At 42.2% G+C, this 25,435-nt stretch overlaps 7 protein-coding genes across 8 annotated transcripts in view; 4 read left to right on the top strand and 3 right to left on the bottom strand.

Moving 5' to 3' along the window:
• Positions 1 to 795: 795 nt before the first annotated feature.
• Positions 796 to 3,605, bottom strand: LOC141828038 (uncharacterized). Of its 2 annotated transcripts, XM_074715386.1 has the most exons (8): positions 3,303 to 3,605; positions 3,086 to 3,216; positions 2,932 to 3,009; positions 2,800 to 2,844; positions 2,657 to 2,701; positions 2,492 to 2,543; positions 1,451 to 1,547; positions 796 to 1,154 (listed from the first exon to the last, which is right to left on the bottom strand). In XM_074715386.1, the coding sequence occupies exons 1-8, from the start codon at positions 3,595 to 3,597 to the stop codon at positions 989 to 991; spliced, it is 909 nt and encodes a 302-aa protein (XP_074571487.1). In that variant the 5' UTR covers positions 3,598 to 3,605; the 3' UTR covers positions 796 to 988. The 2 variants fall into 2 exon arrangements, with proteins under 2 accessions (XP_074571487.1, XP_074571488.1); XM_074715387.1 differs by lacking the exon at positions 2,492 to 2,543 and having other exon boundaries at positions 984 to 1,154.
• Positions 3,606 to 4,698: 1,093 nt separating this feature from the next.
• Positions 4,699 to 6,285, bottom strand: LOC141828061 (protein trichome birefringence-like 33). Its single transcript, XM_074715417.1, is given in 6 exon segments — positions 4,699 to 4,864; positions 4,866 to 5,021; positions 5,107 to 5,271; positions 5,358 to 5,557; positions 5,635 to 6,035; positions 6,123 to 6,285. Coding segments are annotated over 6 exon segments (1,251 nt in total).
• A 4,717-nt stretch (positions 6,286 to 11,002) lies between these two features.
• Positions 11,003 to 11,923, top strand: LOC141827040 (UPF0496 protein 1-like). Its single transcript, XM_074714323.1, has one exon. It carries the CDS (start codon positions 11,003 to 11,005, stop codon positions 11,921 to 11,923), a length of 921 nt encoding a protein of 306 aa, XP_074570424.1.
• A 2,010-nt stretch (positions 11,924 to 13,933) lies between these two features.
• LOC141827039 (UPF0496 protein At5g66675-like) lies at positions 13,934 to 14,872 on the top strand. The gene has a single exon (XM_074714322.1). The coding sequence runs from the start codon at positions 13,934 to 13,936 to the stop codon at positions 14,870 to 14,872; it is 939 nt and encodes a 312-aa protein (XP_074570423.1).
• A 1,307-nt stretch (positions 14,873 to 16,179) lies between these two features.
• LOC141826912 (uncharacterized) lies at positions 16,180 to 19,344 on the top strand. The gene is made up of 7 exons (XM_074714233.1): positions 16,180 to 16,696; positions 16,831 to 16,908; positions 16,992 to 17,131; positions 17,846 to 17,916; positions 18,094 to 18,189; positions 18,908 to 19,000; positions 19,113 to 19,344. The coding sequence occupies exons 1-7, from the start codon at positions 16,256 to 16,258 to the stop codon at positions 19,193 to 19,195; spliced, it is 1,002 nt and encodes a 333-aa protein (XP_074570334.1). The 5' UTR covers positions 16,180 to 16,255; the 3' UTR covers positions 19,196 to 19,344.
• Positions 19,345 to 20,183: 839 nt separating this feature from the next.
• On the top strand, positions 20,184 to 22,285 carry LOC141826911 (ABC transporter G family member 23-like). The gene is made up of 2 exons (XM_074714232.1): positions 20,184 to 21,031; positions 21,148 to 22,285. Exons 1-2 carry the CDS (start codon positions 20,213 to 20,215, stop codon positions 22,213 to 22,215), a joined length of 1,887 nt encoding a protein of 628 aa, XP_074570333.1. The 5' UTR covers positions 20,184 to 20,212; the 3' UTR covers positions 22,216 to 22,285.
• Positions 22,286 to 23,737: 1,452 nt separating this feature from the next.
• LOC141827038 (uncharacterized) overlaps positions 23,738 to 25,435 on the bottom strand; it is a 7,521-nt gene continuing 5,823 nt past the window's right edge. The window contains exon 4 of the mRNA XM_074714321.1: positions 23,738 to 23,925. Coding sequence (XP_074570422.1) covers positions 23,738 to 23,925 — 188 coding nt within the window. The remainder of the gene's footprint in view (positions 23,926 to 25,435) is intronic.

The raw sequence follows: 25,435 nt of genomic DNA, 5'->3' as shown, positions 1-25,435 counted from the left end.
TAAAACTTTTTGCCTAGTGATTTCTAATATCTCAATCTCCACCCATCTAATATCTTTATATCCTTTTAACTCAACTTCACTTCAAGCTAAAAATAATTGGTCCACACAAAAATAGTCGACTAAAAGCCTTGCATCAACCTTCTATACAACAATGGATATGTCAATTGACTCAATACACTTCCAATCAACTAAACCATTGTATTATGTATGTCATTTAAAGACTAGTCTCTTTTTTTTTAGTCAGAAAACTACTCAATCAATTACCCAGTCATCTCCGAATCGAACAAAAATAATCTATTCGCTAGCAAGTCAGCTTGAGTTGACTCTCTAGTGACTCACATGCTAATCAACTGAATCGACTAAATCATTGACTCAGACCAATTTCTAAGTTTTACTTAAACCCCAAATTACAAGTTCCAGGTCAAACCCAGCACATGGGCCATGCTCAGCCTAGGTTTGTGTCGAGTTTAGTGCTTGTGCCCACGGCCCAAGTTGTGCCAAGCCATGCACATTTTGTTTTCCATTCTATTCATTATCCATCACCACATTAGCACGCTACATCAGAATTTCCTTTTTGAACCTGACCTTCAATAGCTTCACAACTTCCTCATCCGCTTCTTCAATGCACACATTTGCAATCTTTGGAAGTAATGCATGTGTCACATAGGTCAATGCTTTGTTTTCTCTGGAAGCACATCAAAATTCTCCGACTGCTCAACGGGTCCGTTCTTGAAGAAAACTAAACTCATTGTACCCTTGTGAGCAATAAAGAAAATCCAGCAAACATTTAAAAAAAAAGAAAAGAAAGGAAAACTAATTTTATAAATACAACCAGGAAAATATTGAAATGGAGTTTCTGAGATTGAATTGTCTCAATGATCTTACAGTCCTATAAGTATTGACTGCAAAGCAGCAGGCAACCACGGAGATATTCCACTGAGCTTTCCCAACATATTATTTGGTATGGAACAATTGAAATTGTAGCAAATTATCCACCATAACGGTATTTGAGAGCCTCTGGGGGCTCTTCTTCCATAATTCCTGAGCCAGTTGAGTTCAAGTATTCCCGTATCGATGTTTTCCGGTCACTGATGAAGGTATGATCTAAGAAATTGTCATAAGCCAACTCCCCAAGGTTTTTGGCAGCGAGAACACTGCAGAATTGGGTTTTTGAAAGCAGTGTTTATGAAATTGCTCACAAATTTATAGATAGCAGAGTATAAAAATAACTGAATAAATCTAATGAATCCCCACAAGATTCTTTGAGAAGCTAAGTCCAGACCAAAACCTAAACTGCTCTATCGATCCCAAAGAGTTCTAGCATTCCATTTTTCCCCCCTTAAATAAACACAATGTTACAATCAGTTATCAAGAGGGAACACCTAATGACCCAATTCCAAACTAAATCATATATGCATCACAGAGGAAATACACAAGAGTAATTACTTACCAATGCCTAAGATATATCCGACAAGGCAAAATATCATCACGCCATATCTTCTGTATGTTGTATCGTCCATACTGATTGAAAAAAGTGCCCTTGTTACCTGTTGAGGAGATAGCAGCATGAGTGTATTAGCTTAAGCAAAAAGGGCATAACACAAGTTGAGAATTTGTTGTTACTTATGTAAATGAAGGATGACCTAAATTTAAATAATTTTAATATAATACATAACTGAGGCCACCTTACTCTTCACAAATCCAACAACTCAATACTAAGGTTATTATAGATGATTTACAGCAACCTAGGTGTTGTGCAACTAATGGTGCCACATCCTCACACATCTTATCAAGTGGTACATCGCAGTGGCATCTTCTCCAATACTGTAGCTACACAATGTCTTCTCTAGTAGTGTGGCCACACAACATCTTATATAGTGTACCCAGTCAACCTCGCAAGAGAAGGTGACTTTTTCACAGCCTACGGTGAACTACAAACTAAGTTTGCAACCAACTTCCATTATTGCAGCCTCACTAGTTCTCTCATTGTTCACTTAATCATTTGGCCTTGTTAGCTTTGTTCCTGCTAATTTTTCACCATCTTCCCCAAACGCTGTGAGGACCCAAGCTGAGGGAAAGGGCATTTTTTGTCCATCGCTTCACTCCCTTCCTTAATCTGGGCATAAAACCACCGCCTGACATCGACCATTTCATTTGTCATCAAGATCCTTCATTGTGCTCCTGTTTTCTGATCATAACCGTATGACACGACAACAAATTAACTTGTATGTAAAAAATTAATAACAAACATTCCTATGTGAAAGCTCTAAACAAAGCACAATAATCCTAAGCTTACATTGTTAATGTTGTTAAATGTTAATCCCATATAGCAAAGATGAGTATGGCATTAGGATAAATAATTCAAAGCCAAAATCATCTTTTATAGGGACCATTTTATCTAGACTCTCCATCCTTCAGACAATCAATTGTTTAGCATTTAGAACCTTCATCAATAAAAGGGAAATAGCCTTCTACAGGACAGAATCACCACCTTTGCATCTTATATGAAAATATTCTTCATCGCTGTAGCGAGCACAAACCACCTGGAACATTAAATGACTCTACTCTTTTAACCCAGCTGATTAAATTATAGATAAGCAAATAGAAAATACAAGCATAAGAAAGAAGTGCTGTCACAGCATGATTGAACACTCACAGCAGGGTTTGTATATGAAATACCATCCAAATATTCAGGGTAAACCTGCTCATCCCACCAAAACAGCAAGGTGTCAAGTAGGGGGAAAAAATAGCAAAACCAAACAAGCTAATGAGATGAAGGAGCAAGCCAATTTAACTCACGGCTAAAAATCTGAACTCGTTCTCTCTCTCAATAAAGGCAGGAATCTACAAAATTTTAGAACAGTCAAAGAGCCATGAAGGTCAATTTCCGGTAATTGAAAAAAAAAAGAGAAAAAGTCAAACTCTTCTCACCTCTTCTTTCTTGATCTCAAATACAGTCACTATAAGGAATTCACCCTCGCAAGGTTCCACACTCAAACTTGAGACCTCCTGTGATACGCAATCAATTAGAGCAAAGCATATATAATTTAGCAACTATCCAAGTTCAAAGCGGTTCACTTGTTACCCCCGTCGCCTCATTAGCAATTCCGCGCTCGAAAAAAATAGGCGCGACATGAGCAAAGACCCGACGGAACCCGCGGAGCACCGCAACGCGGAAGTTTTTGAGATCAGGGAAAGTGCTCTTGGCACTCCTCTCTATTAGCGGAGGAGAACAACAAGGAGACCAAAAATGCCTCAGAAACCGGAACGGCAAACGAAGGGAGCAGGAGATCAAGGATTACCCGAAAGAAGAGAGCCAAAGCCGAGCACGGAGAGGAAACCGTCAGGGGTTATGATAGAATCGAAGTCTGATTCATCATTCAGTTCAAAGGGGCTGCCCGGAGCCAAGGAGGGGGCCGGAGAAGCCATCAGGGAGGAGAAATCGCGGCGAAGGGAAGGCGCGGGGCGACGGAGGGAGAGCGTCGCGGCCGGAGGCGATCGGATGGGGGAGTGAGGAAGTGGGTACCAGGTAGTGGATTTTGATCGAACGGCGGGAGATGAGGCGATGGAGGATGGCATATGCCCCTTGAACCGCATGGATGCTCTCTGCCATGGGGAGGCGAGGGAATGGGATGGGGTTTATAAATGTGACTCGAGCGTTTGATAACATGCCTCCAGATTTATTAATATTGCTCAAAAATATTTATAATTTATATTTAAGTATTAACGAGTTTTTGCACTACCACACGTGCTGCACAATCTCGTGAGCGACACAACCAATCCATCGCCGTTGCCGCCGCCCTCATTGCACCATCCGGCCACCGCCGACCGTCGGCCCAAGCACGATCAACGCATTGCTCGCCGACGCTTCGACCGCCGTCGAATTCCGACCGGATTGTGATCGGAATCCGACGAATTTGGAAGGGACGTGGCCGATAGTGGCACGCGCCGTTTCTGGCTAAATTGTGGTCGAAGCCGACCAACCGAGGAAGGACCGATGTGCGACGGCGGTCCTTCCGTCGACAGTAGTCGCGTCGTTTCCGACCGCGATTTGAATCGCAATTTGGTCGAAAATCGACGCGTGCCACTGGCGGTCTCCGGCGTTTGATCGGAAACGGCGCTGCCACTGCCGACCTTATTGTGTCGGATTCCGACCACTATTCGATCGGAATCCGATGTCGAACGGAGCACCGACGAGCGGCTCATCAATCGTGCTCAAGGTGGCAGCCATGGCCAGACGGTGCGACGAGGGCGGCAGCAGCAACAATAGATCGCGGGTGTCGCATCACCCACACGAGATTGTTATGCGTCGGACGTCGACCTTTCTCGCCCAACGGTAGTCAACGACCGGCAGTAGTCGTGTCGTTTCCGACTAGCGCGGCGAGGACAGCCGACAGAAAGGATTGGCGTGCGACGGGGTCTTCGGCCACGATTTGGCCGGCAGTGGCGGTGAGCGGGCACGGGTTGCATTCCCAAGTGCATTCCCATCATTATCCGATCGGAATCCACTCTGGTAAGGAGCACCGATCGCGTCGATCGCGATCGAGAAGGCGGCCGATGGTAGCTGGGCAGGACGGCAGGAGCGGCGGTGGGTCAAGGAGTCGCATACAGGGAATCGCGCACAGATTTATCGCGCAAGATAACAATCTCGTATATATTAACATTACAATTAATCATATACACATTTCTCTGTCAGGGTCAGGGATAAAAGAGCTTGGTGAAAAGCAGCTCATTCCAGGTATCCTGTAGCCCAGGCAAACACCAGTGAACGCAGTCGGCGTAGCTCACAGGGTTGGCGATCTGCTGCGGCGTCAGTGGCGTCCATTGCTTCTTGTATATCGACGTGTGTGCATCCTTGCCATTGCTTGAGCACAGTGATGGGCACCTCGCTTTCGCCCAACACCTCTCTAACTACTTGCATCACTCCCTTCCTGCAGTCAGAGCCCCAGTAATTGGGATCTTCGACGAGCGTCGTCTCATTGTAGCAATTGCCTCCTGCCTCGCCACCCCAATCTTTGCTCCTGCAAATTTATCATATTTTTTTTCTCAATCTTAATTCTACGTATAATCGTTAAATGACTGCGTAAAATTAAATGCAAAACTTACTTTTCATGGGAAGGCGACATTGTCATGAAGAAGACTCTCGTCTTCTCCGGATCCATGTTTCTGTGTACCCACTCCAGCATGCTTGTCATCGCCATGCGGTAAGCATCCTCTGTTGATGGCTGCACGATATCTTTCACTTCATCTGTGAATGATCCTCCTCTTTGTCTGTAAAAAATTAAACACACACACAGACGCAAACATGGTCAGCTTCCACCTCCTGTTTAAATTTGAATTGAAGTCAATCTACTGACAAGATCTTCATTGTCAAGCCTGTCATCCACCAAAGATACGTATTGAACACCAAAACATCGGCGCCCTTCCAGTGCTGCCCATGCTTGTCGATGGATCCTTCCCTCACGATTCTGTCTTTCATCCTGTGGATCACAGCATCGTCGGAATTGGATTCCAGGAGGAATGGCGCCCAGTAGAACTCGATCGTCGCATTGTAATCCTTTTTTTAAAAAGAAATAGAAAGAAGAACTAAGGAAGCTAAGAACTATATATGGATATGAAGACTTTGAATCTTACCTTTGCGGTGAAGATTTGGAAGGAGCCTTTTGTCTCCATTGACTTAGAGTCGTCGTGTGGGATGGCGGAGTGGAGAAGACAGACCAAGGAAATGAACTGGCCTCGGTTCAAGGAGTCGCCGACGAACATCATCCTCTTCCCCCGGAGAGTTTCCAGCATGAGCGTGGCGTTGAAGCGGGGCAAATCGCAGCCGTGAGGCTGCCACATCCAGTGCTGGTACTCCTTGTCGGGCCTCCCGTGCTCCTGGCAGGTCAGCTGCGGCTGGATGTAAGGGCACTCCGATTCGTCGTAATGCGGCCGACTCTGTTCGTCTCTCAACCACCTGCCGTCGAATATATCGCACTCCCCCTCCATTCTCCCTATCGCAAATGGCAGCTTCTCAATGCTGCGGCGGCCTCTTGCTGTCTCCAAAACAGAGGAATGACTCCGTGATCATCAAATTCAAGAAAATAACAGATGGTCGAGTAGACGAGAGGAAGTTGGATCACCGTTTGTTGGCCGGGATAGATGAAGCTGCTGCCCGAGCTGGAGGAAATTGATGAAGTCCTGGCCGGAGAGGACGACGACGAGCACTGCCAAGGCGAACAAGGGTAGGAGGCAGGGAGAGAAGAGAGCTCTTTTGGTGAGGGAGAAGGAAGAGTACTGCTTCATGGCGCAGTGCAAGCTTCTGAGACCTGATTGGACTCCCAATCTCTTTAGCGAATCTGAAATCTGAATAAATAGAGAGCGATGGTGGCAGTAGGTCGCTGGAAGAAGGAAAATTGTTGGGTGGGTTGCTTTCTCATTGCAAACTTGAATCGCACTCCATGCTTTCCATCGATTTGACAAGTTACCGGCACCAAATTGGTTGTTGATTTCTGATTGTTTGATCAATTCTTAAATGCGGCGAGGTTGATTTGGAGTGTACTAAAATCAATTATGGTTGAGGTATGGCTGGACACAACTCCATCAAACTCGATATGATTGGTGAGTTTGAGTATACAAATCATCTGTTGGCAGTGAGAGTTTGGGTGCTGCTTTTGGCAGAATGGAGAAGTTTGATGCGATTTCAAGGTAGTAGGTGGCTCGAAAATGATCGAGCAGCGGATCAACCAGGTGCTATATATGAATGCAAGCATTTTGGCAACAGTGCAAAACATCTTGGACATGGACTTATCGAGTGTGCCTTTCAATCGAATCCAGCTTGCAGTTCCATTCCAGTTACAGTGAGCTCTTGCTTAATCAATTGGTGAACAGGCAGAGCAGTAGCAAGAAGATTTCTGCTAGAAATTTGTCTGATAAACGAACGAGAGGCCCAGCGATGGAGAACGGAAATCCAGCAGCCCATCCTTGTGCCAAAAGGAGATGCTTGAAGATCCTGAAGCATCAAAAGAAACGCTGTTTGCACAAAGGTCTCTATATTTCCATGTACCTGACCAGTAACAAAAACACTGTTCCTGACTTGCGAGCATCCGCCGCCATTTACTGAGCAAAGCTAGATTGTGTTCTTTAATTCTTTCCTGTTGATTTGATTTCATTTTAATATTTTTTTTTTATTCATTTGAAATTGATTTTAAGAATTTAAATATTTTAATGTAATTTTCTGATCAATTTTCAGATTGAATCCATTTGAATTATTGTCAGAAGTCTGTTGGTTCAAAATCAATTTAAAGATATCCAATAGTGGTAAAATACTTAAAAGAATAATAATAAAAAGATTAAAATTAAAATTTTAGATGATGAATATATTATTCTACTAGCTAACTTTTAAACATATCTTCTACTAGATAATCAAGATAAATTAAAAAGAAAATCATAATCTACCTTTCAAAATTAATTAATCCAGATATTTAGATCATCAAAAACAAAAAAAAAAAGAGAATGAGAATCCACTTTTGCACCTAAACCATGACTTGACTAAATTATTCCCTGTCAAATTTAATTTATACGGAAGGATAAACTAATTATCTAGGGAAACTGGTGACTCTATTAATTACAAGTTTTACAAAATCATGCATCCTCATCATTTTCAAGTTAGATAATTAATTAAAAATACATTGAATATTCAATTATAATTTATTTTTTAATTTTTATCAGGTGTCATTTATAAAAATAGATATATATATATACTTTTGTTCTTTATTCATCCGCCGTGCCGCGCTTATCCTAACAGCACAGCAGTGACGATCGGCTGCATGCGTGGCGAGGATGATGTATATTTTCATTCTGATGATGCCAACGCCACATTCATTCCATTCCCCACTGATCCATTAATGTTTGTTCCTTGCAGGAAATTAAAGAGCATATATATATTTATTCCATTCTCCATAATTGTTTCAAGAATTTTGAACTTCATCAGACTCCCACTGTATGTCATTCCCTCTTATCCATTCCTCATCCTCCCAACAATTAAACCTGAAGACAAATCTTCAAGCCCAAGTTTACACATACAAAAACAAGAAAGTGTCTCTATAAAAGAGGCATGAGGCACAAGAAGCTCCTCAGCCATCACACACAACTCCAACTCCATCAACAGTTAGAGCTAGCTATCGAAGACATGGCAGACCTCTACAAGGTGGGTGCGGATGCATTTGGCATCATAGAGAGGGACATGAGGAGGAGGAGGAGACCAGCAAAGCCGCCGCCTCCGCCACCAGTTCTTGATAGCAACCAAGTCGCCGAGAAGTACGGTGGAATTGTGACTTGGGTGTTTCCTAAAGGCCACTGGGTTGCACAGGGTAAGAAGGATGATCATATAAGTGAGCATGTGAGCTTGTTTCCTAGAGGCCCCAGGGTTGCAAAGGGTTAGATTTCATGCATCAACCTCTCAACCCCTGAAGTGAAGTGATCATCATATATAGCTAATTAGTGAGCCTGTGAGCTTGGTGTGTACGTACGTACTTGTAAAATAGTAATAAGGACGCATGCCATAGACACTGGACTACTGTGTACTTGTAATTTATAAGCTTTACTAAGTATCCAATCTGCAATACAAACTCTCTGAGTAAAAAGCTTCCATAGTGTATACAGATAAGAATCAGCTAATATTTTTCTGCATATTTCTCTGAATATGTAACCCAAGATGAGAAAATTGCTCCTGTAAACAATCATAGACATCAATAAATCTTAAAATTGTAGCTATCTTTTTTTTTTGTTATATACATCATTTGCTTCATCTATCAAAATATAAAATTTAGAATCTTTAATTTTATTATGGATTTTATTTGACGATCTGATACCAATAATATGTATTTTTTTCAACTTCTTATGAGATATATGTTGTATTTATTAGATCTTTCTCTAAAATAATATTGCCAAAATACTAACATTTTGTTTTTCCAAAAGTTTTAGCATCTCAATGAATTATCACGATTTTAGGAATATGAAGATTCGTCATGATGTGTCAATTCACATGCTTACAAACTAAGCCAACCGATGTTCTCAATTGATTTGAATTTGTTTATATAGAAGATTCTCTATTCATAACCTTATTTATATGTCGATTTACATTCATCAAATTAATAAAAAAAATTTACAAATTTATTGTGCACCAAGTTAGAATTTTTAATGTGAGACAAAAAGGCATACTCAACTCTATCATTAATGCATTTTGAATTTTTGAATCCTTCAACTGTAAATGTAGATTGTTGTACTTCATTTAATTCAAATGCATCCTTTTGAAGGAAAGTAATCTAACTATAGAAAATTTTTAAACCAAGTATATATACTAAAATTGATGATGTTGTTTTTTTTATTCAAATTGTGGGTACTCTGGCAATTTAGATCGATATTTGATATAAGTTCATCTAATTTCATTACGCTAATTAACAAGATGTCATCACATGTGATGAAATACGCAATTCAAGATCTCGTTTAAGAGAAGTTTCATCAAACTTAATTTTTTGTAGAGGGAGGTTCAGACTACTGATTAGGAACATTGATGTATTAGTCTCGATTTTCTTGGATGATGAAGGATTATTAATTCTTAATTTAAAGAATGGTGGAATAGTATTTCCTCTTTTTTCTCTTTATATGATATTAAAATAACCTAACTAATTACATAAGTAATTATTAACTAAGTGGACAAACTCAAACAACACGATTTACATTTATCATTTGATGAAAATCACTAGAGATATCAAATAAACATCTATATTGTTTTCCCTGAGCTTTTCGCCAATGTATCAATTTAGGAGAAAGTCTAAATAACCACATGCATCAATAATTTAATAATTTAAGAGGGTAAGTGCATGTGGAACATATCTTACATCTTCATTGAAAGTTGAAGAATATTCAAGAGACGCAGAGGGATCAAAGATTAGATTTGGGATTCAGAATTGATCACGGAATTTAATTTGGAGATTTAGAGTTGATGATAGAAAAAAAGGCAACTGAGCTGATCACGAAATTTAATTTGAAGATTTAGGATTGATCAGGTGAACTATTGCATATATAAAAAAAAAAGGCTCTAGGGCTAAAGCTAATACCTCCTTCGCCCTTGATTGCCTCCGTGACGCATCGTACCACCGGGTAGCCCACAGAACAGTTGATGCAAGAGGAATGGGATGCAAGGAGACGAAGGAGAGTAGGCATCGGGCGGCGACGACACCAATGAGGTTCCTTTCAGAATTTCCTTGGCGGAGGAAGTCCGTCGCACATAGAGCGTTACGTTCATTGAGGTGCATGAGCCGGCCATGGCATTCAGTTGTCCTCTACTTCAGTACTGGCTACCTCAACATGATGCAACTCCTTTCTCACTGTCCTTCCTTCTCTACATCTTAGTCCTATTTTCCCACATACGACATAAAAAAAATGATGTCGATTGATATTGTTTGAACGCACTTTCAATGATGGTTCAAAAGCTTCCGCTTCCTTGCACCCGAATGATTGCTTGCAAGTTAACGTGTGTCAACGGGTGTCGACGTGACATCTCTGACGATTAAGTCAGCGCTAGCCTGAGTAAAAGTCTTTATAGAGAAATGCTCTCGAAGCACTAAGAGCATCTCCAACAACGCGCGTTATTAGCGTGTTAATAACAACACTTTATTATCTCTCCACATGACGTGGAGGAGGTGAACCTGAACGCGTTCATGTGGTAGTTATAACGAGGAACGATTGCAGATGCTCTAACGCATTATTGGGCCTTGAATCTGCTGGGTTAGAAGGGGAGCCTAGCAATCTTCTTCAAGTTTCTGAATTTCAAGTCAATTTCTTTGTAATTGCAATGTTTTCTGAATTTCAAGTCAATTTCTTTGTAATTAATGGTCTTCAAGTTTCTGAATTTCGAGTCAATTTCTTCGTAATTGCTTTCTTATTCCTATTTAAATCCATCTCAGGCAACAAGCAGAGTAACAATCGAGTTATTAGTCGCGCGATCAAATTCTTAGCGATGGGTTGCGCCTCCGCCACGCTCCGCCACTCAACCTCCGCCGTCGACGCCCCCCTCGACCTCAGAAAGGTGATCGAGAGCGACCCGGAACTGAAGGCGATGGTGGATACCTTCCGTAACGCCACTCTGCCGCGCGTCAAGGAAGGTCTCGTCGCCCTCGCCCGGAGCTTCCACAAGGCGAGCTCCTGCGTCGCCGCCATCCGAGCCGCACTGGTCTCCTACCATCGAGAGAAGATGGGGAGGAAGAGACGGCGTCAGCACCGCCGCAAGGCCACCAAGTACGCCGACACCATCGCTGAGCTGGAGAAGTTCTTGCACGCCGTTGACAGCTTCACCTTGCTATACTTGGACGACAATCTACTCGAGGACGACACGATGGCCGTGTTCCTGCGCGAGAGGAAATCGTGGATCGCTAGGCGGCGGCGGGAGAAGAAGTGGTGGCACAGGATCTGCAGCGTCGTCTTCACGATCGCCTTCGTCGGCGTACTCACGGCCTCCGTCTTGCTCGCCTTCGCTGGAGCGGCCGCGGTCGCCGTTACCGCGGCCACTGCATGCGCCACGGCGATCAAGGCGTTGGAGCCGTTGGTGCACGCGGCCCTGGACGAGCAAGATATGAAACTGAAGGAGGAGGAGGAGGTGGTGGAGGTGATGCGGGACGGCGAGTTTCTGATGCAGAAGTTCAAAGGCCTTGTGCCGCAGGCGGAGAGGGTGGTGGCAGAGATGGAGTACATGGTGAAACATGTGGAGTTTGCCCGGGAGTGGGGGTACGGGGAGGAGGCGGTGGAGGTGGCGATGGCCGGGATGATGCAGAAGATGGACGAGGTGGAGCGCAGCGTGGAGGAGTTGAAGGGCAAAATGGACGAGTGCAGCTACTCGATCCAACAATTCGAGTCCGAGTTCATCAAGATCATAACAAATTAAGTAGTTAAGAGTTTAAACACAAATATCAAATATTTGTACATTACTTTTTTGATTGTTAGCGATATGAACATATGATCGATCGATCTCAGTAAATTTTCTTGAAATAATCTGAGCCTTTAAACAAATAAAGGTTAGCTATTGTGTGTGATTATTTGTGACATGTAAAATTGATCGTGCCACTTTGTTGCTACACTTTTCTAAAGTAAAAAAAAGGTCATCATTGAAACACATAGATTTGTCAAAGAGAATAAAATCTCAAGAACAAGGTCACTCAGATCATTAATATAACTTAGAGAATGAAAACTTCTAAATTGACATTAGATTTATGTCTCTCGATGACGTAGGAGGGTATTGACTAACCAAGATTCGAATTCTTATCTTCTTCTACAACTTTACTGCGTCATAACCAACTCAGCTATGTCCCGGGGACTAAACTGTATTGAGTAAATTTTTTATAGTGATTGACCCCACCGACCTTACTGCCGAAACGACTTCATATCAGAAAACTCCCTAAGGGATTTTTTAGAGACACGGTACCACTATATTGATAAGAGCCTACTGCTAAAACAGCATCTCAGCCAACAAATACATGTTGCTAAGATGACTCGAATCGAAACAGCACCTCAGTCAATAAATACATGTTGCTAAGAGAACTCAAATCTGGAATCTCAGGCAACACACGTCTTCATGCTTACTATTTGGGATAAGACACTTAGATTCATCTTCGCTTCTTAGCTTGAAGAGGTGGATGGTTCTTCACTTGACTCATCCAAATGAAGAGGGTCTTGTATATGTCCTCGTTGATTTCTTCAGTACGTGTTGGAGCTTGAATTTCTTTCTTGATTAATTTTCTCTTGAACTTCCTCTTCTTGGACTTCTTTCTCTTATTGGAAATATAATTCTCATGGAAATGCACTATTTAATTCCAAAGATCCAAGATATTTTTTGGGCATAGCCGAAATAATTCAAGCTATGACCTTCATTTGGTTTGTAATTTTTCTCCATTCTCTTTTATTTATTCTTTTTTCCATTGGCATTTCATACTCCATTCCACCTTGCTTTAAACCCATTCCACCTTGCTTTTCCATATGTTAAAATTCCTTGTTTTTCTATATGCTAAATATTATGTTTAGAACAATCGAATAAAATATTATAATTTTAAATTCAACTTAAAAATATTATCAAACATGCTTAACTTTGACTCTAATTTAATAATTTTGAAAATCAATCAAATAAGTCTTAAGAACATACTCACTCAATTGGTTTGCATCCCTAAGTTGTAATATTGCTACACGAACATTGAAATAAAATTATTTGAAGATGAAAAATATATCGAGATGCAATTTTGACTTTTTAAAAGCAAGAGATTAGAGATGATTATTTTGATAATATTCTAATAAAAAAATGATAAATCTCAGTACGACGGCCAATCCAGATGTCCAGTATCCTTTGATTGCATTCCCCATTTAGAGGATCACAATCCGGATGTCCTACCGTTGCACCATTGCCCCGGGGACAATAATATTATAATAATTAATTAAGAACGTCCTTCTAATTTTTGCTCCATTTGTAATTTTGCGCATACGAATATCAACGTTCATAAATATGCATGTTACTTGTCCCTTGTAATATTCGCGCATTCATACGAGTGCCATATTAGCCTTAACAGTTATGGGATAAAACACCTAGCTTTTTCGTTCGGCCCGATTTCGAGCGGACGAAACAAGTCAAAAAAATAATCTATGAATGAATTTTTTGATCCGCCCGCCGCGGTAAACAGAGAAAGAATGTGTAGTGCTCCTTTCTTCAAGTCTGGCTCATGATTAGCATGCAAGATTTTCCGTCGGGTTCTCCGTAATTTCTTCGATTTCTTCACCGCCGCTCGGAGGAATCATCGATTTGTGAAATGTAAACAAGCAATGCGCGCAATGCTCTTCAAGATTCTGAATTTCAAGTCTTTAAATCCATCTCTATCTCTCTGCAGCAAGCATGAGTAGCGATCGAAGAGCGATGGGTTGCGCCTCCGCCACGCTCCGCCACTCAACCTCCGCCGTCGGCGCTCACTCCCTCGACCTCAGAAAGGTGATCCAGAGCAACCCGGAACTGAAGGCGATGGTGGATACCTTCCGCAACTCCACTCTGCCGCTCGTCAAGGAAAGTCTCGGCGCCCTCGCCCGGTGCTTCCACAAGGCGAGCTCCTGCGTCGCCGCCATCCGAGCCGCACTGGTCTCCTACCATCGAGAGAAGATGGGGAGGAAGAGACGGCGTCAGCACCGCCGCAAGGCCACCAAGTACGCCGACACCATCGCTGAGCTGGACAAGTTCCTGCTCGCCGTCGACAGCTTCCGCGGGCTCTACTTGGACGACCATCTACTCGAGGACGACACGATGGCCGTCTTCCTGCGCAAGAGGAAGTCGTGGATCGCTATGCGGCGACGGGAGCAGAAGTGGTGGCACAGCGTCTGCAGCGTCGTCTTCACGATCACCTTCGTTGGAGTACTCACGGCCTCCGTCTTGCTCGCCTTCGTTGGAGCGGCCGCCGTCGCCGTTACCTCGGCCACTGCATGCGCCACGGCCATCAAGGCGGTGGAGCCGTTGGTGCACGCGGCCCTGGACGAGCAAGAGATGAAACTGAAGGAGGAGGAGGAGGTGGTGGAGGTGATGCTGGACGGCGAGCTTCTGGTGCAGAAGTTCAAAGGCCTTGGGCCGCAGGCGGAGAGGGTGGTGGCAGAGATGGAGTACATGGTGAAACATGTGGAGTTTGCTCGGGAGTGGGGGTACGGGGAGGAGGCGGTGGAGGTGGCGATGGCCGGGATGATGCAGAAGATGGACGAGGTGGAGCGGCACGTGGAGGAGTTGAAGGGCAAGATGGACGAGTGCAGCTACTCGATCCAACAATTCGAGTCCAAGTTCATCAAGACCGTAACAAATTCAGTAGATAGAGTTTAAACACAAATATATAAAATTTGTGCTTTGGGTGATGAACCTACCCAACTGAAAAAAAATTAAAGGGTTTATCTGCAAATTTCCTCTGGCTAAAATGAATTTGACCCCTAAATCTTAAGAATTAGTCCATCTTGTCGGATGTCCGATCTCGTTGATCAATCTGGTCTTCCTCTATTTGGTATCGAATCTTCTTGATCAGGTAAGACTTTCGTTGTCTAATATCTAATCTACCTAATTTATTAGAACTTTCTTATTATGTCTTATGCACTTAACACAACTATCAATCACACAAACTTAATTTCTAATTTTTACCAATATTAAAACATAAGTTCTATTATATGATGCTCTTTGCACCAATAATATAGAATAGCTTCCAATAGTTAGATAAGTAATTTTCAAATAAGTTAGGTCAACTAAAATTCTAGATCATTATGTGTCAATGATTATTAATTCAATTAACTCAATTAAGTCTCCAATTGATTAAAATTTTATTCAATGGACTCAATCCCATCGAAACAAATTTTGCCTTTGAATAGAAAATTTATAGTCAACTTTGTAGTTGAATCAACATAGTCTACACTTTCAATTGACTCAATTTGTTTTGAGAATTCGAATTTACTAGTCTTACACCCCTGTAAATCTTGAGATTATGCTTCAAGCTTGAATACTAACTACAACTAATGGCATATTGTTCCTTAATCGAAGACCCTCTACAAGTGAACTATACCGTCCGTATCTACTTGATCCATATTATTCTCAAACGATGTTGTTTGAAAGTGTGAATTTTAAATTATATCTGCACATTTAATCTCTCACCTCTCACATTCTTTCATATCTTTATACTGTAATATTCGTGATGATGTTGTCAAAGTTCCATGCTTAGATCTTCACTTCCCGATCTCGCTTCACTTCTAGATCTTTAGTAGCTTGAAACTCCTCGTCCTAGACTCCACCTAGCTAGAAGTTTTCTACTCTAATCTCCTCCAAGTCACTCTATATGTAATCTACTAAGTTTCTATAAACTTAATACAAACATATCAAAATATCTACAAGACTATGATCTCACTCAAACTATTTAAGAGCAATGTCATACCAACAAGCTCCCAAAGGAGCATGGTCCAAACATATGCTAATTAGCACGTTAACAATAAGCGGATGTTTAATCAAATTTTATCCACGTGATTAATTTATTATTTTTTATTTTTTGAAAGTAAAAAAAAAAAATCATGGATTATATAATAAATGATAGTTTTGACAATTACCTCTTCTTTCCGATGGCCCGGCTCCACCCCCACTCGGTTGTGGCCAAGGGCTACGGCCTGGCCTTCCTCGGCTCGGCTCTGGTGCTGCTCCGCCCCTCTTCGGCTTCGGCTACGGAAGTTGACCATGGGAAACTCTTCTCTCTCCCTCAAGCTCGCATTCTCCTTCTCCGTCTCCATCTCTCTCGCCGTCTCCTTAGCTTCATCGTCTCCGCCGTCCCTCCCCAAGATCCCATCCGTCCTTGCCTTCAAATCCTCCTCCCAACCTCCCCCTCCCTCCTCCTCTCCCCGATCCTTCGCCTCGAGCCTCCTCGCCCTCCTCGGCTCCCCCAACGATTCCTCCGCTGTTCCTGTCTCCGAGGCCCGGGAGATCGTATCCTGCTTCCGCTTTCTCGTCCCTTTCTCACCTCCTTCCTCTGCCAAGAATGAGCACCTCCGCCGCCGCCAAGGCGCCGACGACATGATCTGGTGGCCGCCGGAGTCGGTCATGGAGCTGGCTTGCCTCGCCATCGACTCGGGAGGCGATCCCGCTGTGATCCAGGCGGCGCTGGATCCGACCCCGTTGCCTGTGAGTTGTAGGACTAGTAATCTTCTTACTAACGATCTCTCGGATCAGGATGCTGAATTGAGGTGTCCTATGAATCTTCTGTCTCTCCATTTATCTTGTAAGGAACATTGGTCTGAATTCATTCTTGTTTCTAGGTGCCTGATGTGGAGGGCCTGAAGAAAGATAAGTGTCAATTGACAAGTTCTCCTTATGGGCATCGATTTGTGAACTGGGTAACAAATGTCAAGTTTTTTTGTTGTGCATCCCAAATGAAAGTACCAGTACTTCCATACCTGACCAATTTGAGATTGATCAGGAGTTAAATGCATATTTTGCGTTCTTGTTCGAACTTATTGCTGAGAGGGGACCTTCTGTGGGTTTGAATGTTAACCTTAGCCGATATGATCTGTTTCATGGCCATCTCTTCATTGCCGACTCTGGAAGACTTGGCATTCTGTAAGTAGAAAATGATCTTCCAATTTCTCAGCACAGTTATGGCCTTCTTATTGTTTGAAATTCTGTGTTCTTCGGCAGTGCTCTATTTTTATGTTTTTTAATGTCAGAGTGACAAGTGTTTTCAAGGAATAATAGCAAACATCGAACGTGCCTGAGTGTTTGTGGCGCCTATGCATATTTAAGTAGGAAAAAAAATCATTAAACAACTAAGCTAAAATGATTTGTCTCTTGGTAAATGATCACAGGCTAGTCAGTTCATAATCTCTCTTATCTTATGTTTGGACTTCCTAAGGGAAGTTTGTGTTTCAAATTGAATATTTCGTAATAACTGTTTTCTCCCCCACAACATCCATGGCAAACTAGCATATTAGTGTTACATGAATGGAACTTTAGTTCATTGTTCTCACAAAATGATGAAATGAACATGAAAATTTGTTTTTGTAATTTGGATATGTTATAAGATTAAATTGTTGAAATAGATTTTTTTTCCCATGAGTGTTGCTCATAATTTGTGATGGATGCGTGAGAGTAACAATTCTCTGTCATGTACAATTTTTATTCTCTTTTCTGTTATATCTATGGACCTTATTTAATTATCTTATCCAGTTTTTGAGGAGTTGGCAACTTCTAACTTGCCAATCATGTGATTAGATATTTTGACTTTGTCTAATATGCTAATGTGTTTTCAAAGATTGGGTTTGTTTTTGATTACAGGTTCCATGCAAGAGAGTATCCTGAATACAATAAAGAATCATTTCCTTATAATATGGGTTATTGCCAAAGAGGTAAGGTCTTTAGAGTTGTTGCTAATGCGTTTATTGTTTCTTCATATTTTTATTTTTCTCATATTCTATCCGCAAAGACTTCACACCTGATTGTGGTGCAGAGTTAAAATGATTGATATACTTCTGTTATGGTCCTGCTGTCCTGTTTTACTTAGTGCCATGTCCTATCCCATTCAGGTTCGACTGTGGTCTATGATGATTCTATGAATCTAAGGAATATACTTTGGCTTGCACCACAGCCTGGTAACAGAATGGATGCTTGGGGATCACCTGGTATGATCCAACTTGTCTGGTTACAAGTTGTTGTATGTCCCTCTTGTTTTTTGATGTTTTATATGACATGCAGGTTTTGTTTTTTGTTACTCATTGTTTTATTGTAGATAAATGCTGGGACTTGCATTGCACTACTATAATGTGTATATCTAAATTTTCTATTATATGGACTAGCAACTGTTATTCTACTCAACTCCCTGTCTACTGCTCAATATTTCAATAAAAAGTAATTCCTTTTTTCTTTGTTTCTGAATGATATGTGCTTTAGACTGGCTCCGGGAGAAAGCCAGTAGAATATCCATAAACGCACACTGTTTCAAATAAAAACTAGTTCAATTAGATTTCTGTCTGCCACTTCAGTTCACTCTGCAAAACTTATCTTTGGAAAAGAGTAGCTCCTTGATGAAAATCATGCTTATGATAGACCACTACTGATTTACTTGAGGTAGAATGTTTTCTTCAACGTCATCTTCTTGAAATTGAGAACCGGAAGGAAAACGTTGTAAACCCCTTACACACTTGATCAGTATAAATTATTTACTAGGCGCTCCTTGTTGAATCAAATGACCTCTTTTACCTTGATGTCAGAAGAAGGATTCACTAATATCTCTGATAATCCTTTCTAAAGTTTAAAGATATCTCTATGATTTACTTGAATATTGAAAAGGAAAAGATTGATAAGAAGTCATCCAGTTAACTAGTTGTACATGATTTTTAGGTGTTTTGGTTGTTCTTGATGCTCATCCTGATGGCATTATATACAAGGAACTAGTGCCACAATACGTAGATACTGTGAGAACAATCTACGAAGGTTAGTTCGTTTTTAGTATCATATTTTTTCAATTGTTATTGCAAAAGATTTACTAGTCTCTGGTAGTATGATCCTTAGATGTGATTAAGACGACTTTCTTGGCTTTTATCAGATGTTTTTGGTGATCATGTGGCTGATGTCAACTACTTGAATGTCGACAGTGTGGTTCCTGGTGACAGGATTTTTATGTGCTGAAATTCTTAACAAGATATTCTTTGCTGAGATGGATTCTTGTTGTATGTTCCACCAAATAATTCTTACGCAATGTAATTAAAAACAAGCTCGTGTGGTGATTTGCCGGGATTAGATCAAGGACGGTAAATGTCAAGTTAAATTTTATATTATTTAAATTTGTTTGACAAGCTAAATCAAATTGAATTTAAAATAAATTAAATTGTTAAAATGAGAAAGAGTTATTTAATCTTGATTTTTGTTTATAAATTTGATAAGAGATTTATTAATGAATATAATTTATAAATTTTATTTATTAATATTCTTCATGAATAATTGATAATTAATCTTCATGAAATACCACACTATTCGCTCCCTTATTGAGAGAGGGCCCCTACCATACATAAAAAATGCTCAACCATAATTAATGTAGCTCCAAAGGTAAATAAAAAAGGATTTCTCCTAATTTGAAATTAAATTTGAATTTTAAAATTTTCATACATAAAATCACTAGAACAATTGCAGGATGTCCTTAAACCAATATAATTTATTAAGTAATAAAATTGCAATAAGGTTTTAAAAATTCACAAAATCTCAATCATTGTTCCTTAGTATTTTAGAAATCATTAAAAGCCGAAGGTTAGATTCTTGTATTGTTTAACTTTTATTTTCACGTATTTAATTTATATGTATTATTCAAATAATTTATTATTATTATTAATTCAGATAGATCTTGACGGGAAGAATTAAATTTATTATATTTATGATTAAATATTCATTTAAAGAATGTAACTGAATCCCATTCTGCATTCTGGTGGCCTAACGGTGCCAACCCTCCCCCGCCAACACAGAAACCATTCCGAGTTAGTTCCAACTCCCGGCCTTCTTCCAGCTCCAGATGAGCCCTATCAACAACGCCGTCTCCTCTACTTCATCAAACTTGCTATTTACAATCGCCTTCCTCCTTTCCTACTCTATTATTCATATAATTCTCCATCTTCTTTACCTTTTCTGTTTTCAGCACCTTCTCCGCCGATCGATATGGACGATCAGAGGGTTGCAGGCCTCGGCCAGTTTGACCCCAGCTCCTCCTCCTCCTCCCCATCTTCCTCCTCCCATTCCTCCTCGCCTTCCCTTTCCATCACCGACCTACTCGTCTCCAATCTATCCTACTCCATCCACCCCTCTGCCACCTCCACCTTCCTCCGCCGTCGGAGTGCCCACTCGCCTCGCCATGCACGCCACCTCTTAAATTCAGTCTCCTTCGCTGCCGCTTCCTCCGAGCTCCTCGCCGTCGTCGGCCCAAGTGGCGCGGGTAAATCCACGCTCCTCCGCGTCATCTCTGGACGCGCCGGTGCGTCCAGTTCCACGGCCACCGCCGTCTCCCTCGACGGCCGGCACGTCGCCAGCGCGGCCCACCTGCGGAAGCTGTGTGGGTTCGTGACGCAGGAGGACAACCTGCTGCCGCTTCTGACGGTGAGGGAGACGCTGGCGTTCAGCGCGCAGCTGCGGCTGCGGGGTGTCAGCGCGGGGGAGCGGGAGGAGAAGGTGGAGGCGCTGGTGAGGGAACTGGGGCTGGAGCAGGTGGCTGACAGCTACGTTGGCGACGAGGAGCGGCGGGGCGTGTCGGGCGGAGAGCGCAAGCGGGTGGCCATCGGCGTGGACGTGATAGATGACCCGCCGGTCCTTCTGCTGGACGAGCCCACCTCGGGGCTGGACAGCGCCTCGGCGCTGCAGGTGGTGCAGCTGCTGGCGGCCATGGCGCGGACGAGGCGGCAGATCGTCATCCTCACCATCCACCAGCCGGGCTATCGGATTCTTCAGTACGTCTCCACCTTCTTGCTCCTCTCCCACGGGAAGGTATCCCCTGTTCACTTTTACAATCAATTTACACGATCGTACAAGTATAATCAATTTTCTTCAGTTATCATGCAACATTAATTCATGATGAACTTATTCTTGCTATCCTTTAACAGGTAGCTCACTGTGGCAGCCTGGAATATCTCACCCAGACGATCGCAAGACTGGGATTCACAATACCAACTCAGCTCAATCCTCTAGAGTTCGCCATGGAGATCATTCAGCAGCTAGAGGACTTCCACTCTTCTAAATTGCTTCCTGAGACAGAGACAGAGATGTATTACAAGAACAAGCTTAGCAAAGATTCAGCATTAGACGCAGAAATGTTTCACAGCGGCTACTGCTCCCGCATGGAGGAGATCAAGATCCTGAGCTGGCGATTCTGGAAGATCATCTATCGAACGAAGCAGCTGTTCCTGGCGCGCACGATGCAGGCCGTAGTCGGCGGGCTGGGACTCGGCAGCGTGTACCTGCACGTGGAGCCGAACGCCGCGGGCGTCGCCGAGCGGTTAGGCTTCTTCGCCTTCAGCCTCAGCTTCCTCCTCTCCTCCACAGTCGAAGCACTGCCCATCTTCCTCCAGGAGCGGCGAGTGCTGATGCGGGAGGCCACGCGGAGCACGTACCGGCTCTCCTCCTACGTTGTGGCCAACACGGTCGTCTTCCTCCCCTTCCTGTTCGTCGTGGCCCTGCTCTTCGCCGTCCCCGTCTACTGGCTCGTGGGGCTCAACCCTTCTTTTGCCGCCTTCGCCTTCTTCGTTTTGGTGGTGTGGCTGATCGTTCTGATGGCAAGCTCTCTGGTGCTCTTCCTCAGCGCCGTGTCGCCGGATTTCATTCTGGGCAACTCCCTCATCTGCGTCTTCCTGGGGGTCTTCTTCCTGTTCTCGGGCTACTTCATCCCCAAGGAGAGCATCCCAAAGTACTGGATCTTCATGTACTACCTCTCTCTCTACAGGTACCCTTTGGACTCCCTGCTCATCAACGAGTACTGGAGCGTGAGGGACGAATGCTTCTCCATTGGGCATGGAGGCGCTTGCTTGCTCACCGGCGGAGATGTGCTGAGGGCGAGAGGGCTGGATAAGGACTCCAGATGGATGAACGTCGGGATCATGTGCTTCTTCTTCTTCATCTACCGAGTTATGTGTTGGATTTTGCTGGTCAGGAAGGCTTCCAAGACTATGCTCTAGACTGACTGAATTAAACATGCTTAATTGTTTTAATTTGTTTTATGTGGATTAAGTTTGTAGACCTTTTTTTTTTTTATATACAATTTTCAACTAATTCTAGCTCTAGTTGGTTGTATTATTATTGTATCGTTTGTGGTTAGTAGTTAATAAACTTCTCTTGTCGTATTGTTTTCTTCTTTTCCAATTTTTAATGGGGAAAAAATTAAAAAAACAATCGATCTTTATTATTGTTGTTTTGGTAAAAAGGCATTTCCTATAATTATTTTCCTCAAAAAGACGTTTGTTATTAACAAATATATATATAATATCAAAATAATGCCTTAAACCTTTTTTTAATCTATTAGGGTTGTTGTAACCATTCCGTCGTACTTATAATTATAACGTTTTAAAGTAAATCATCTCAATATTTTTATTTTTAGTTTAATTTGATCAGAATTAATATTTTTATATCAAAATATTCTTTACAACTTTATTAAAATTATTTAAAATTGATTAAATATATTAACTTGATTAAAATCATTTAAAAATCATATTATATTTGTACTGGTTTTCTAGTCATTAACTAATGATATATAAGATCTATGTCTAATTTTAATAGCTCTTTAAGATCCAAATATATACTTAAATATTTAGAGTCCAAGGAGAACTTTTCCAACCTATCCTTTAGCATCTCAATTTGATCTTTCAAGAAAGAATTTTCTTCGTTAAGTTTCTGAATTTGAGTTGAGGTTCCTTTTTAAACTTGATTAGTCATAATATTGGTGTCTTCCTTAATATTTTTAACCTCTGTAATGACCTAACCCAAATCTTGGACTTAACTAATTTCTTAATTAAACATGTAATAATTTACCTCTTCATCTTATTGAATATTTAACTTGGATTCAGATCTGTGACTTAATTAACTCAGACTTGACTTAGCCAAGAAATCTTCTGGATCGACTTTTGATAATCTATTAAGACTTCCATTACCTTGTATCCAATCCAACTAACCTATTAAAAATTTTCACTTTAAATTTTTTTCAATATCAAAATACAATTTTAATTATCTATTTTAATTATCTGATGCTTCCGCGTCTCAGATGGCGACGTTTGCATTTTTATTTCATGTATTTCCAGTAGTTGGAAAAGTATACCAAGGATCAAATAATTAATTAATACCCAAGTACACAATGATGAATGTTTTAATACCCGATCGGTTGAATGCATTAATTGGTGATCGTACGTTCTTGTGGAATAAGAATTAATATATATATACTCCATAAAATACATTAATTACTAGACAAAAATAACAACAAATACTCAAATAGACGACAATCATACAGTTTTTGTTTTACGCACGTAATTAATTAGTTTTATATAACATTAATCTTTACAAACAAAGCCTAGTGCACATGCATTAACAAAACGACGGCATATTATCCGTACTAATGAAGCTTCAGTAGTAGCTAGCCGATTCATATCGACACCACAGTATCAGTACGTAGGCATGCATGCACTCAAAATCTCTTTCCCGTAGGTTTGTTCATGGCGTCTGAGGCTTTCTGGGGCTTCTGTTGTGGTGCAACGGGTCCGGCCCCGAAGGCACCAGCCTCAACTGCCCGTCCCATTCTCCGCTCGCCGCAGCCGCCGCCGCCTTTCCAACACTCTCAGGCGTTGCATCCTCCACAACATTCGAGCAGCTGCCGATCTTATAATACTTTTGGCAGTCGTCTGATAAACAGTTAAGAAGAAGATAAGGACACAATTCATTGATTGATCGACCCGAATATATAGATATATATTTACCTAATCGACGCGCTTCGACTGGCAAACAGGAGGAGAAGTGCAGCAGAGTAATGAGGAAAACGAGCCGAAGCACAGCCATTTTATACAGTTGGTGTTTCAATATAATCCTACGCCAGCGTAACTATTTATAGGCGACGGAGTTTCGTCGACTTTAATACGGACGGGGAGGAAATGATTGCATCGAACTGTAGAAGATCCGGTCATTAATATCTCGATCCGTAGATAAATCGAGTAAATTTGCATGCACACAAGGAATTTTATATCGAGGACAAAGTGGACGTCAACAGATCCATATACTGCATACAACACAAATTGGCGATAGAGGATCGGAACGACATCCTCTGCCACCTCCGTCGCCGTCTCCTCCTGAAGCTCACCGACGCGACCTACTCCAGTCCGCCGCTGACGTCGCCCGGATCTTGTCGCCATAATTGATAGTCATTAGCCTCCACCTGTCTCATCACTTTCATTATTTTCATTGTTAATTAAAAATATATATACTTAATTCACTGTAAAGCGAATTAGCTCCGTTCATGGGTGTTGCTAAATCGGGAGGAGATTGCTGCTTGGATTAAGATGACTCACTGATCGATGCCTGTGACAAATTAGAGAACAAAGGTACGAGACTGGCGTCAGCGTGAAGCCAGAGTTTAATCATTAGCAGTATCCGGCAGCGGATACGAGGAGACATGCAAGTAATTATTATCTTGATTTGATGTAGAAAGTGGGTTTATGTGTTTTTTAATTTATAAGTAGATTGTAGATCATGGACTGAGAATCAAGCTTGTAAGGGCGTGGCTGTTGAGCCATGGCGCCGCGCGCGACTGGCATCATTACGGTTTTTGTCCGATAGATCTTGGTCGATCCTTGGTGACGTAATCAGCTGCGCCATTGTTGCTGTAAAATACCAAAGTTTTTGGGCTTATTGGTAAATAAGTCTAATGGGTTAAAAGGCTAACGGGTTAATGGATCCTACCCGTTAAGCTAAACCCACCCTTTAAGAAACCTACAGTAGGCTCCCTTCTCTCGATCGCAGCTTCTCCCTTCTCCAGATCGCGCGCGACGCCGCCACTGGGATTTCACCGCTGCTCGAGAGATCGCCGCCTTAGCCGTAGCTGGAAACCAAGGAGGGACCGTCGGACGACCTCGCCGCCCTCCGATTTCCAGTCGCACCAGTGCCAGCGACCCTCCTTCGCCGAAGACCCATCGCCTTGCTGCCATCGATTTTCTCCGGCACTTGGACTGCTGCCGACGGGTTGCGTAGAGACGGAGACTCTCGACGTTGAGACCTCACCGCCGTCGTCGGTTGGTGGTCTTCTGCCTCGGCACCGGTTGTCTAGGGCTCCGGTGGATATTCATCGTTGTGGTCGCCGGTGGAGTGCCCTGCTGACGCCGGCGTTGCTTTGCTGCTGGGATTGGGCGTCGGCAGTGAACT

The sequence above is a fragment of the Curcuma longa genome, chromosome 4 (assembly GCF_044706935.1).
Source record: "Curcuma longa cultivar G26 ecotype Majalengka, Jawa Barat chromosome 4, ITB_CL_G26_1.1, whole genome shotgun sequence".
Classification (NCBI taxonomy): domain Eukaryota; kingdom Viridiplantae; phylum Streptophyta; class Magnoliopsida; order Zingiberales; family Zingiberaceae; genus Curcuma; species Curcuma longa.
This window is presented reverse-complemented; position numbering and strand designations above follow the sequence as displayed.